The 13221-nt window shown below is 40.5% G+C and overlaps 2 protein-coding genes and 1 long non-coding RNA gene across 3 annotated transcripts; 1 reads left to right on the top strand and 2 right to left on the bottom strand.

Moving 5' to 3' along the window:
• Positions 1-276: 276 nt before the first annotated feature.
• Positions 277-1336, bottom strand: LOC110942251. The gene is made up of 3 exons (XR_002594676.2): positions 1263-1336; positions 607-899; positions 277-426 (listed from the first exon to the last, which is right to left on the bottom strand). It is a non-coding gene; the product is annotated as an uncharacterized LOC110942251 (long non-coding RNA).
• A 430-nt stretch (positions 1337-1766) lies between these two features.
• LOC110944154 lies at positions 1767-3208 on the top strand. The gene is made up of 2 exons (XM_022185868.1): positions 1767-2925; positions 3144-3208. The coding sequence occupies exons 1-2, from the start codon at positions 1767-1769 to the stop codon at positions 3206-3208; spliced, it is 1224 nt and encodes a 407-aa protein (XP_022041560.1).
• A 4864-nt stretch (positions 3209-8072) lies between these two features.
• LOC110942250 (extensin-3-like) lies at positions 8073-9553 on the bottom strand. The gene is made up of 2 exons (XM_022184001.2): positions 8586-9553; positions 8073-8267 (listed from the first exon to the last, which is right to left on the bottom strand). The coding sequence occupies exon 1, from the start codon at positions 9534-9536 to the stop codon at positions 8607-8609; it is 930 nt and encodes a 309-aa protein (XP_022039693.1). The 5' UTR covers positions 9537-9553; the 3' UTR covers positions 8073-8267; positions 8586-8606.
• Positions 9554-13221: the final 3668 nt, after the last annotated feature.

Below are 13221 nucleotides of genomic sequence, written 5' to 3'. Positions count from 1 at the left end.
AAATTGTCATTAACTTCTTTTATATCTTCAAACTGTTATTGTTATTCAAACTTTTTTTGTCTGTAAAAGCATCAAACACAACAGAAAAAAAAAATGTAGGATGAAGTACCTTCGGTTCCCATTGAATTGAATCGTTGTATGAAAGTTGTATGCAATACTGAATTGGAGCATCTTAAGGACCTGACTATTATTATGCAAGAGCTAGAAATCACCTATAATCCAACAAAATCAATGTAAATTATACCCCATAAATGCAAAATTGTTCAAGTTTGAAGGGAACAAAATAATTCCTATTAGTGTATGGTATAATTAGAAATCTAAGGGATTGTGGCTAGAAGTAGGTGCGAATTGTGTAAAATCGGAGGTATCTGGTGGTTGCCATGAAGTAGCGCCGTCCTAAATTTGGATAGTTGTTGCCAACCCCACCTACGACATAAACAAATGTCCATTCACTGACGAAACAAATGAACCACAAAATATTCAAACCGAATCAACTCATAAGTACCAAATATACACAGAGATCTAAACGCCAAAAGCTGATACAAATAAGAAATGAATATCGACAATCGTACATTCAAAATACATGCAATGGTATGAATCGCTTACCCATCGCAATCAGACTCGCTTGGTTAACATAGATTAGATTCAGTGGAAAACGCAAATAACCATTTGTGGAAAAGGAAGACCAAATAAAGCGCAATCCAATCGCCACGCTATGTGACACGCGTAACAACAAACACACTTTACAAAGAAGACCACATAAAGCGCAATCCAATCGGCACGCTATGTGACACGCGTAACAACCAACACACTTTACAAACTCTAAACAAAGACGTACAACCACCATCTGTGACTTGAAGAAGATTCCTTTCAAAAGCATGAACAATATCTTGGTTCCTCTGCAAATTTCAAGAATCTAATTAAAACTTCATAGTTCATACAAGTAATGTAAATAAAAGAGCACCTGACCAATGGCAAAAATAGCAATGAGTTCAGCTTGCCAGTGTCGTTACCCATTCTAGTTAAAAAAACATAGATATTAGAAATATTACATATGCTAAATTATAAACATAAGCATACTATGTAACTGACTTTTAGCAACAAAAAAAAATATTAACATAACCGTACTAAGTAACTGACTTTTAGCAAAAAAAAAAAAAAAAAAAAAAGACCTTTCAAAAAATTAAATTGTTTTGAAACATCAACCGTAGGTCAAAAGAGTAAGAAAAACCAATAATCTCAACTTGCTTTTTAGTATATACCAGATCTGCACATGGATACCACCGGAACCCTAGTTCCAGTTTCAGCCGCCGTCGTCTACCGACCTCGTGCACCACATGAACCATGGGAACAGAACAACCGTCCCCGAAATGACATCACTGATGGAACCCTCGTCCTCCGGTAGCGAGTAGGGGTAGCGTACGCCCCCCCCCCCCTCATCGGATTTGGGTGGCCGGTTTCTCTTCCTTTCATCGGTCTCTCTCTCTCTATCCTCTCTCTCTAATAGAATATACCTATGTTAATATTGTAATTGTTGTGATGATTGTCCTGCCATTTATAAGAGATCCTAATTGATCTCTATTGTAATTATTTATACGATGCTATGTGAACAGAGGAGGCAAGGTTTGAGAACAATACCCTCTTACATGGTATCACGAGTTTAACCTAATTTCTCCTCCCACCACCTCCCTGTCGCCGCCGGCACTCCTTGCCGCAGCCCCCCAACCTCGTTTTTTCTTTCCTCTTCTGTTTCCTTACTCACCCTCATGGACGACGTAGCCAAACCCGATACTCCCCTCTCTCCTGGTCAGTCATCAGAGACTGCCAAACTCCACCCAGCCTCCACAGTTACCAACATCAAAAATCTGATCCCCATTCTCCTGGACATGGAAACTGGTCAATATTTATCTTGGTCAGAACTTTTCCGCATCCAGTGTCGTGCTTTTAAAGTCATTGACCACCTAAAACCTAAACCCGCAGCCACCTCCTCCACGTCGGAAAACCCTCCAGTCGATGAAGAATGGGATAGACTTGACGCCATTGTCTTGCAATGGATATACAGTACTATCTCCAATGATCTCCTCAACACCATCATACGCCCCGGAAATACCGCCTATGATGCATGGTCGACCCTGGAAGGCCTCTTTCAGGATAATAAAAATGCGCGTGCAATTCACCTAATGCAGCGTTTTACCACCACTCGCCTCGATGGTTTCCCTAATATGTCAGCCTACTGCCAGGCCATAAAGTCTCTTGCGGATCAATTAGCAAATGTCGGAGCACCTTTGGATAACAAACGGCTGGTTTTGCATCTTCTTGCGGGTCTCACGGATCAGTATGAGGGTATCTCAACCATCTTACAACAAAAAGACCCCACTCCCACGTTCTATGAGGCTCGGTCTCAGCTGTGTTTAATCGAAAGTCAAAAGGCGGAGAAAGCCTTGTATGCCGCCACCACCGCTAACCAGGCACTAAACACCACAACCAACCGGTCCACATCTCAGTCCCCGTCGCCACCTACTTATCAATCAGATCAGACCCCCACACGCGGCCGCGGTCGCTCTAGGGGTCGCGGACGTGGCAGGTTCTCCGGTTCACGTGGACGCGGTCAGCAGTACGGCCAGTGGACTTCACCCACCACCTACACCTGGACTGTACCCACTGCCACCAACGGTGCTGGTACCTCTCCAACCCCTTGGCTCCAGTGGGCGGCCCCCCCTCCATGCCCGTACCCCACCACTGCCATCCCTCCTCCTCATAACTCCGCTCAAGGCATTCTCGGGCCACGTCCACATCAGGGTCACCAGGCAACATACTCCCCGACAGACATTCAGCAGGCTCTTTACACCATGTCTCTCCACCCTCCTGAGTATCAACACGGAGTTATGGATACGGGAGCCACCATCAGCATGGACCCCAATTCAGGTAATTTTAGTACTATTTTTAATAATGGCATGAATGAAAAAATCATTGTTGGTGATGGCAAAACCATCCCGGTACTTGGACATGGCCCTCAGACCTTCCGGCACCCTTATCCGCCGTTTGTTCTGAACCGTGTACTTTATGCCCCTAACCTCATCCGCAAACTTATTTCTGTACGTCAATTCACTAAAGATAATTCTGTTTCTGTTGAATTTGATCAGTTTGGTTTTCTTGTGAAGGACTACAAGACCCGGATCCCCATAATCCGGTGCGACAGCAGCGGTGATCTCTACACCTTTTCCAAAGACTTTCATTGCTTCTCCACCTCCACCACTGCTGCTCAGTCCTCCAGTCTATGGCATCAACGGCTTGGTCACCCCGGCCCGGCTCTTCTTCAGTCTTTAAAACATTCCAATTCTATTGTTTTTAAGAACATTAATAAAAATGTTTGTGAACCATGTGTGTTTGGCAAGAGCACTAAGCTCCCTTTTTATCCGTCTACTAATCGTACTTTCCAACCGTTTGACATTGTGCATAGTGACGTTTGGACCTCCCCGGTTCTAAGTTCGGAAGGCCATCGTTACTACGTTTTATTTTTAGACGACTATACCAACTTCTTATGGACCTTTCCCATATCTAACAAATCACAAGTATTTGCCATTTTCGAAACTTTCACCAAACTTGTGCACACTCAATTTCAACGCACCATTAAGACTTTTCAATTTGATAATGGAAAAGAATATGTTAATGCATCATTTAAACAATTTTTTGATAAACATGGCATTCTTTTCCGACTATCGTGCCCCTATACCTTGTCTCAAAATGGGAAAGCGGAGCGCAAAATCCGCTCCATTAATAATATCATCCGCACTCTTCTTGCCCAATCTTCCCTACCCGCTAATTTTTGGCATCATGCCCTAAATACCGCCACCTACCTAATAAATATCACCCCTTCCAAAACACACAAGTTTCATACACCTACCCGCCTACTCTATCACCAAATACCGACTTACGACCATTTACGCGTATTCGGTTGCCTATGCTACCCGCTAAGACCCTCCACCACCACCCACAAACTACACTACTGTTCCTATCCTTGTGTTTTCATTGGCTACCCCACTGCTCACCGTGGCTACAAGTGCTACGACATTAAATCGCACAATATCACCATTTCCCGACACGTCCTTTTTGATGAATCAGTTTTCCCTTTTCAAACTCTCATTCCCTCACAACCTACCACTTCCTCACTGATTCGTTTCCCTCCAACCTATGGCCCCATGTCTCTTTTCCCACGCGGCCCATCCACCTAACACCCCTCCCCCACTCACTTCGACCCACACGTTCCCCTCCCCAACCCACACTACTCCTATCGGCCCCATCCCTCCAGCCCATTCTCCCATCTACCCGGCCCATACACATCCCCCGCCTCCCTCACCTAGCGGCCCAAATGCCACAACCTCAGCCCACACTCTCACCCCACCTACCACACCTAGTAGCCCACACTCTCTAAACCCGACTACCGCACCTAACAGCCCACTCCCGGCCCCCTCACCCTCTGCCCATCCCGACCCTTCGGCTCAGTCCGCACCCACATCTTCTGCTCAACCTAGTCCGCTCCCAACCCAATCTCCTCCCACCCAACCGACTCCCACTGTTCAACCCGATAACACTCGCTCGATGCGAACCCGGTTGATGGATGGGATCGTCAAGCCTAAGCAGTTCCTTAACCTTACCACCACCACCATTGTTCCAGTTCCCAGAAACCCGTCTGAGGCCCTGTCCATACCGGAATGGCATAATGCCATGACTAATGAGTTTCATGCCCTTATTAACAATAATACTTGGGAATTGGTTCCACGGCAACCGCAAATGAATATAATCCGTAGTATGTGGCTGCTAAAACATAAGTTTCGGTCTGATGGTACTTTGGAAAGGTACAAGGCTCGTCTTGTGTGCGACGGGCGTTCTCAACAGGTTGGCATAGATTGTGGGGAAACCTTTAGTCCAGTGGTCAAACCGGCAACGATTCGCACTGTCCTAACTATCGCCTTGTCAAAATCTTGGCCGGTACATCAACTCGACGTCACCAACGCATTTCTTCATGGTAATCTCAATGAAACGGTATATATGCATCAACCAATGGGTTTTCGAGACAGACGATTTCCTGATTATGTGTGTCGTTTAAAGAAGTCTCTCTACGGGTTAAAGCAGGCCCCTCGAGCCTGGTATCAACGCTTCACTGACTACGTTCTTACCTTGGGCTTCGTTCAAAGCGGATGTGATGCTTCTCTCTTTATTCTTCACAACAATGGCCACACTGCGTACCTTCTGCTGTACGTAGATGATATCATTCTCGTCACATCCTCCGCCTGACTTCGGGTTCAGCTTATGGGTCATTTGTCTGCTGAGTTTGCAATGAAAGACTTGGGTGACTTAAGTTTCTTCCTCGGTATCTCTGTCACTCGTGACCGTGACACGATGTTCTTATCTCAGCACACGTATGCCGCGGACATCGTTGAACGTGCTGGTATGTCCTCGTGCAAGCCCGTTGCTACTCCAGTGGACACTACTTCTAAGCTCAGTGCATATACGGGTACCGACTTTGATAATCCGACTCTTTACCGAAGCTTAGCAGGGGCGCTGCAATACCTCACGTTCACTCGCCCAGACATTAGTTATGATGTCCAACAAGTTTGCATGCACATGCACGCTCCAAAAACGGATCACTGGAACGCACTTAAACGCATCATCCGATACATTCAAGGCACCATCTCATTCGGTCTTACCCTCTCATCTTCAAAGGACCCGGCCCTTCTTGCCTACACGGATGCCGACTGGGCTGGATGCCCAGATACACGCCGTTCCACGAGTGGATTTTGCATCTATTTTGGTGACAATTTGGTCTCTTGGTCGTCCAAGCGTCAGCCTACCATCTCTCGATCCAGCGCAGAGGCGGAATATCGCGGCGTTGCTAATGTGGTCGCCGAAATCTGCTGGCTCCGCAACCTTCTTCTCGAGCTTCATCGCCCTCTGTCCAAGGCTACTATTGTGTACTGTGACAACGTTAGTGCCATCTATCTCTCGGGCAACCCGGTACAACATCAACGGACGAAACATATAGAACTTGACATTCACTTTGTTCGCGAGCAAGTGCAGCGCGGTCAAGTTCGGGTCCTCCACGTCCCCTCCCGCTATCAAGTTGCCGATATCTTCACCAAAGGATTACCACGAATTCTGTTTGAAGACTTCCGCTCCAGTCTCAGCATACGATCACCTCCCACTTCGACTGCGGGGGTGTAATAGAATATACCTATGTTAATATTGTAATTATTGTGATGATTGTCCTGCCATTTATAAGAGATCCTAATTGATCTCTATTGTAATTATTTATACGATGCTATGTGAACAGAGGAGGCAAGGTTTGAGAACAATACCCTCTTACACTCTCTCTAAATGTGTGTAACTGTGTATTAGATTGGGGTAAAATGAGTAAAACAGAGAGGAAGTGGTTATGAAATGTAAAAATGTCCACAAATTACAAAGAAACATCAATCAAGCAAAAGGTATAACTTGCATAGCCTACAAATGTTACAAAATTATAGTATATAATTGGTGAATGGCTTAGTATATTTATTTTAGGTTGAAATCATGTGTTAACATAAGACAAATTAATTCGTTAAAGTATATATTAATATGTGGATATACTTTGTCTAGAAGATGAAGATTTAATAGTCCGTGTGGACTTTTACCTAAACATGAATCAAGGTCGGTGTGAAGTAAGACGAGGTAGTAACAAAAAAATGTGAGAACATGCATCTAGGAGAATATAATTTATGGGTGTAGGTGTTTAGCGAAGTAGAGACAAAATGGATTATTTTCTTTAAAATTTTAAAGTGTAAAAAGAATATGAGAAAATAACAAAACCCAGTAAAATATGACGGAGTAAATAACCAGCCAATGCTGTATTAAATTACCAAAACTGGAGGGTGTGTCGTATGTTTGCTAGGTATATAAATACGGCGAGAAACATGTAAACTTATACATTAGTACTCATCCTATGAAACAAAACCACGTTAAAATGGTGATACTAGTAAACAACTCGCACAATCAAGTGAGACGTCAACATGTAAAACATATGTTCAATTATAATAAGTAAAAAAAAATCAAAAAATAATTAACCGGATTGAAAAAACTTTGATTAAAGTGCTAGAAGTGTAAGCAACTTTATTAAAAACTTAGGTTAAATTAACTAATGCGCCAACCATTGATATCCGTCGACATCTATCGGACACCAACTCTAGGGAGACCTACAGTCACCTCTTAACCTTTAAAGTTTAAACGCCCGTCAATCAAGAGTTGGAGTTGTGTTTATCTATGTTTGTGATTTCTTCTGAGAACACGGTTTGTGTGGTGATATTGTTATATGAAGAAACATTTAATTCATGGGTATTGCTTATATAAAGCATTGGTTGTATGGTTTTGGTCTTTGTATGTGTTTATCTATGGGTTTCTTGTCTGTTACGTGTGTTTCATTGGTTTGTGTATGTTAAATGTTTGCTAAATTTATATGAAAAATATGTATATATGTATGCATTTTTGTAGTACTAATTAACTCACTACAAAGTTTTTTTTTAAGGACCGCAAAGTTATTATTTGAATAAAAACAATAAGCTAATTAGATCAAAACATCCAAAAATAAGTGAGCCTCACAAGTGATATTATAGCAAAAATAATATAGTTATCATTAAACAAAACCTCCAAAAATATGCAAATTATGATGATATAATCAAATGTCATTGATAAAATAGTTATTTTACTTTTTTTCTTACTTTTTTGAAGGACAATTATTGCCGGTTTTTTCACGGCAAATTTCTTTTAATCAATGTTGTCTCTATTTGGTAGAGACATACGCATTTGAAGAAAGAGGTCTCAAGTTCAATCATGGGTAACTGTGAATATTTTAAATTATTAATGTAGTAGTATAGGAGCAAGCGTTGTCATTAAAAAAATCAATGTCATATGTGGGACTTAAACTCGGAACCTTCCACTTTCAATCTCATATATTTAAAAGTTTTGGTTTTGCAAATTAACCATCAATCCATTGGAGGCAATTATTGTAGTTATTAATTGGGAAACAGGAAGAATATAAATGATATACAAGAATATGTTTTGCTATTATTGCTTTATTATCAAACACAAAATGTGAAACAACTATTTATTGATTACATGAAACTAAAATCCCTTCCATACAACTTTGTCCTCCATGGTTTTTCTTCATCTCTAGGAAGGTCCGAAGTAAAATCTCAATCTTTTATATATCTTTATTCATGCAAGAATGAAAAGAACTGCATAATAACAAAGTATTCAAGTCAGTAACATATAAATACATAAAGATGAAAATATAATACGTATAAGATTAAAATAGTGAATGCATGCACAGGGGCGTAACTTTCAAGGGGCCGGGAGGCATCCGACTCACCGAACTTTTCACTCAGTAGTGTTATGTATGTACGTTTCGTATAGAATTTTTTAGGTATATACGTTTTCGACCCCCCTGTTTTATAAAAATAAAATTTACTTATATAGAATTTTTAGGTCCGGTAACTTCTGACCCCGGTGGAAATTTTCAAGCTTCGTCATTGTGCATGCATGAAAGTAGTTACCTTAAACACAACAAGCACCACTTAGTGGTGGTAAGGAGGAGGTGGTGAACTGTAGATGTAATGTGGTGGTGGGTGCTTTTTCACTGGAGGTGGTGGAGGGGATTTGTATACATAAGGCTTCTTAGGTGGTGGTGGAGATTTGTAAACCGGGGGTGGTGGTGACTTGTGAACCGGTGGTGGTGGAGATTTGTAAACCGGGGGTGGGGGTGACTTGTGAACCGGTGGTGGTGGTGATTTGTAGAACGGAGGTGGTGGTGACTTGTGGACAGGGGGTGGTGGAGGGGATTTGTATACATAAGGCTTCTTAGGTGGTGGTGGAGATTTGTAAACTGGGGGTGGTGGTGACTTGTGAACAGGTGGTGGTGGGGATTTGTAAACCGGGGGTGGTGGTGACTTGTGGACCGGGGGTGGTGGAGGGGATTTATATACATAAGGCTTTTTAGGTGGTGGTGGTGATTTGTAGACCGGGGGTGGTGGTGACTTGTGAACCGGTGGTGGTGGTGGTGATTTGTAAACCGGGGGAGGTGGGGATTTGTAAACCGGTGGTGGTGGGGATTTGTAAACCGGGGGTGGTGGTGACTTGTGAACCGGTGGTGGTGGGGATTTGTAAACCGGTGGAGGTGGTGACTTGTGGACAGGGGGTGGTGGAGGTGGTGATTTGTAAACATAGGGTTTCTTTGGTGGTGGTGGTGACTTGTAAACCGGTGGAGGTGGTGATTTGTGAACCGGGGGTGGTGGTGACTTGTAAACCGGTGAAGGTGGTGGTGGTGACTTGTAAACATAATGTTGCTTAGGTGGTGGTGGTGGTGGGGATTTCTTAGGTGGAGGGGGTGGTGGAGATGAGTAATGGTAGGTGGCGGTGGTCTGCGACGGCAAGCTTAAAGAAACTATAACCACCGCAAGAGTGATTAAAAGTGTGGTTATAGAAGACATCTTCATATTGGTTCTCATTTCTACTATAAGTAGTTAATGGGATCTAAGTTGTGTTTTAGAGATTACATATCATGCATTATATACCCAAAAGAGATCATTATTTTACTATATTTTAAACAATGAAAGTAATTATATTAAATTTTAGTTGAAAATTATTCTACCAACTACAATAGAATAAGTTATATGAATGTAAACTAAAGACTATCAATGCAACCCAAGTTGTCCTATTATCATCCTTGAATAATTCAACGTTTGCATTATTATTGTTTTTTATTCAGAAAACTGATTATATTTTTACAAAATTCATCTTTAATATAAGAAATGGCAGTTTATTTATTAATTAGTTTTGATTGGAAGTGTGACTTTGCTCGATTTATAGATAAGAAATCTTCTTAATTTGTATATGAAGTATTAATTTGTTTCATGTGAACTGATACTAGTGATCGTAATCCATAAGTTAATTTAGAGTTAAATGCCATATTAGTCCCCGTGGCCCCTGGGTTAATTTTATTCATTTTTTCTGTTAACGAGAAGAGGAATTCGGTCATTTTATATGTAATTTTGTTAATTAGAAAGGCAGTTCAGCCATATACAATGCCCGAATTGAAGGTTTTGTTTAAATTATTAGGGTTATATTTTTGGAGTTGTGTTTATCTATGTTTGTGTTTGTGATTTCTTCTGAGAGCTCGGTTTGTGTGGCTGACATCGGACACCAACTCTAGGGAGACCCACAGTCACCTCTTAACCTGTAAACTCATGTCAATCAAAAACACGAGCAAACCTTAAATTATTAGGGTTTTATTTTTGGAGTTATGTTTATCTATGTTTGTTTCTTTATTTCTTCTGAGAACTCGGTTTGTGTGGCTAATATTGTTATATGAAGAAACATTTAATTCATGGGTATTATATAAAGCTTTGGTTGCAGGGGCAGATTTAGAATTGTTGGTCAGAACCCTTTACGAACACGAACACAATGATAAACTACGAACAATCGAACGAATAACTATATTGAATATGAAAGTATAAGTGATTCTGATGATTACAATTGAGATAAACAAACCCTATTTATACTAAACGAACAGGTGCGATGAATAGAATGTCTATTCATGAACGGTTGTGTCTCTTGATCTTGTGGATGAGATTGAATATGAAGAGGTGTGTCTCTTGTGAAAAGTCATGTCCCTTTGTCTTTGTGTTGATGCCTGCGATTGCGAACTGATGTGTCTCTAGGAGAGGCATCCTTTCATTTAGTGTAGGTTACAATCTTTCCTTTTGTCGCATTTAGTCCTTGTATTCATAACTACCCTAATCTAAAACATAAACTATCTTTATACTATTTACATAAATAACCCTTGTACTTAGGATGTGAGGGATTAGAACTTCATTCACCCCCTAATCACGAACATCCTTGAGTTGTTGTAGGTCTTCAACTTGCTATACTTGCAATAGCATCGGTTCTTCTTCCAACGCGAGATAAGCATCTTCGTCCTTCTCTTTTTCTTTGTTTTTCGCTTGCTACACTCGTATGCAAAATGACCAAATTCACCACATTCATAACACTTGAACTCGTTCTTGTCTCTATTTCCTCGATCCATATTTTGTCCACGTCATCTTCCTCTCCTAAACGAACTTCTTCCATGCCCTCTACCTTGGCTTTGATTGCCATGTCATTTTCCATGATACCAATTTCCGAAATGGTTGTCGGAACTTGCCATTAATAGATTATTGTTCTTTGGTTCGTTTCGGCTCTTGAGGCGTTCTTCAAATGATGTAATCCTACCCACTACTTCTTCAAATGTCATTTTATCTATTTCTGAATACTGCTGGATGGATGCCACAATCGGTAGAAACTTCTTTGGAACAAAGATAAGTAATTTCCTTACAATCTTCTTATCTTTAATGGTGGTACCGAGACTTTTAAACTTTGATTTTATACCACCCAACTTGCTTGCGAAACAACTTATTTTTTCGTTTTCTCCCATCTTCAAGGCTTTTAATTCACTTTTTAAAGTTTGCAAACGCGCTTTCTGAACCATATCGGCTCCAAGATATCGAACTTTGATTGCATCCCAAACTTTCTTTGCACTTTCGTATTGCGCAACTTGCTTAGAATATCTCTCGACAACGTTTGAAAGTTCATTGCTTTCGTTGTATGCGCCTTTTTTTCATTTACTCCTTCTTTTGAAACAACCGTATCCCAAAGACTATATGTCTTAAAGATCATTTCCATCAAGATTGCCCACTGAGTGTAATTCGATTCAGTCAACTTGGGGCATTGAAGGGATGTATTTCCTTGCTCGCGAATTGACGTTGACGTGTTTTCTAATTTGTCGTCTCTGCCTAACATACTTCCTTTCTGATTTTCTTTCTTAGACTTTTTATTTCCTATCTTCCTTGCTTTACTTCAATCTTTCTTTTTTGCTTGCACCACACAGGTTTTTGATTGCCACACAAGTCTTCTTTGCCACACATGTCTTCTTTGCCACACATGTCTTCTTTCTTGCTTTGCCACACAGGTCTTGTCACCACGAAGGTTCTTGCACCACGAAGGATTTTCCACCACGAAGGTTTTGTACCACATAGGATTTCTCGAATTTCTTACTTGCTATTTCAGATTCGTTTTGAATTGAATTCTCTTTTAAAAACATACTTTATGTTCTTTTTGAAAACATATTTGTTTTTGAATTCCAAAATATAATAGAATCAATTCCTACTGATTTGATTTTATAGAAAAAATTAATTCTCCCTGATTTGATTTGAGATTTGAATTTCAAAACAAGAATTCAAATAAACGAAATATTTTGTTGCAATCAATCAATCTGCAATTCAATTTTGAAGCGAATACAAATCCAAAAAAAAAATCGAGAGAACCTGGTTATGATGATTCAAATCGACTTCTTCCCAGGTTTGAAACATGCGCTCTGATACCACTGTTGGTCAGAACCCTTTACGAACATGAACAAAATGATAAACTACGAACAATCGAACGAATAACTATATTGAATGTGAAAGTATAAGTGATTCTGATGATTACAATTGAAATAAATAAACCCTATTTATACTAAACGAACATGTGCGATGAATGGACAAGTCTCTTCATAAAAGGTTGTTTCTCTTGATCTTGTGGATGAGATTGAATATGAAAAGGTGTGTCTCTTGTGAAAAGTTGCGTCCCTTTGTCTCTGTGTTGATGCCTGCGATTGCAAAGTGATGTGTCTCCAGGAGAGGCATCCTTTCATTTACTGTAGGTTACAATCTTTTCTTTTGTCGCATCTAGTCCTTGTGCTTAATAACTACCCTAATCAAAAACACAAATTATCTTTATACTATTTACATAAATAACCCTTTTAGAATGTGAGTGATTAGAACTTCAAGAATGTTAGTAGGGTAGCACGTGCTACCCCTCAACCCCATCTCCGTATTGTAAAAATACCCCTTAACTCCGTTTTTCGTAATGTAAAATAAATCTCAACTTCGTCTCTGTTATACAAAAAATACCTCTGATCCAAAAAAATTGGGATACCCCTAAATTTTTGGGCTAGTTCCGCCACTGTTTGGTTGTATGTTGTTGGTCTTTGTATGTGTTTATCTGTGGGTTTCTTGTCTGTTACGTGTTTTTTCATTGGTTTGTGTATGTTATATGTTTGCTAAATTTATGTGTAAAATATGTATGTATTTTTGTAGTACTAACCCAAAAATTTAA

The sequence above is a fragment of the Helianthus annuus genome, chromosome 5, assembly GCF_002127325.2.
Source record: "Helianthus annuus cultivar XRQ/B chromosome 5, HanXRQr2.0-SUNRISE, whole genome shotgun sequence".
NCBI classification, from domain to species: Eukaryota; Viridiplantae; Streptophyta; class Magnoliopsida; order Asterales; family Asteraceae; genus Helianthus; species Helianthus annuus.
This window is presented reverse-complemented; position numbering and strand designations above follow the sequence as displayed.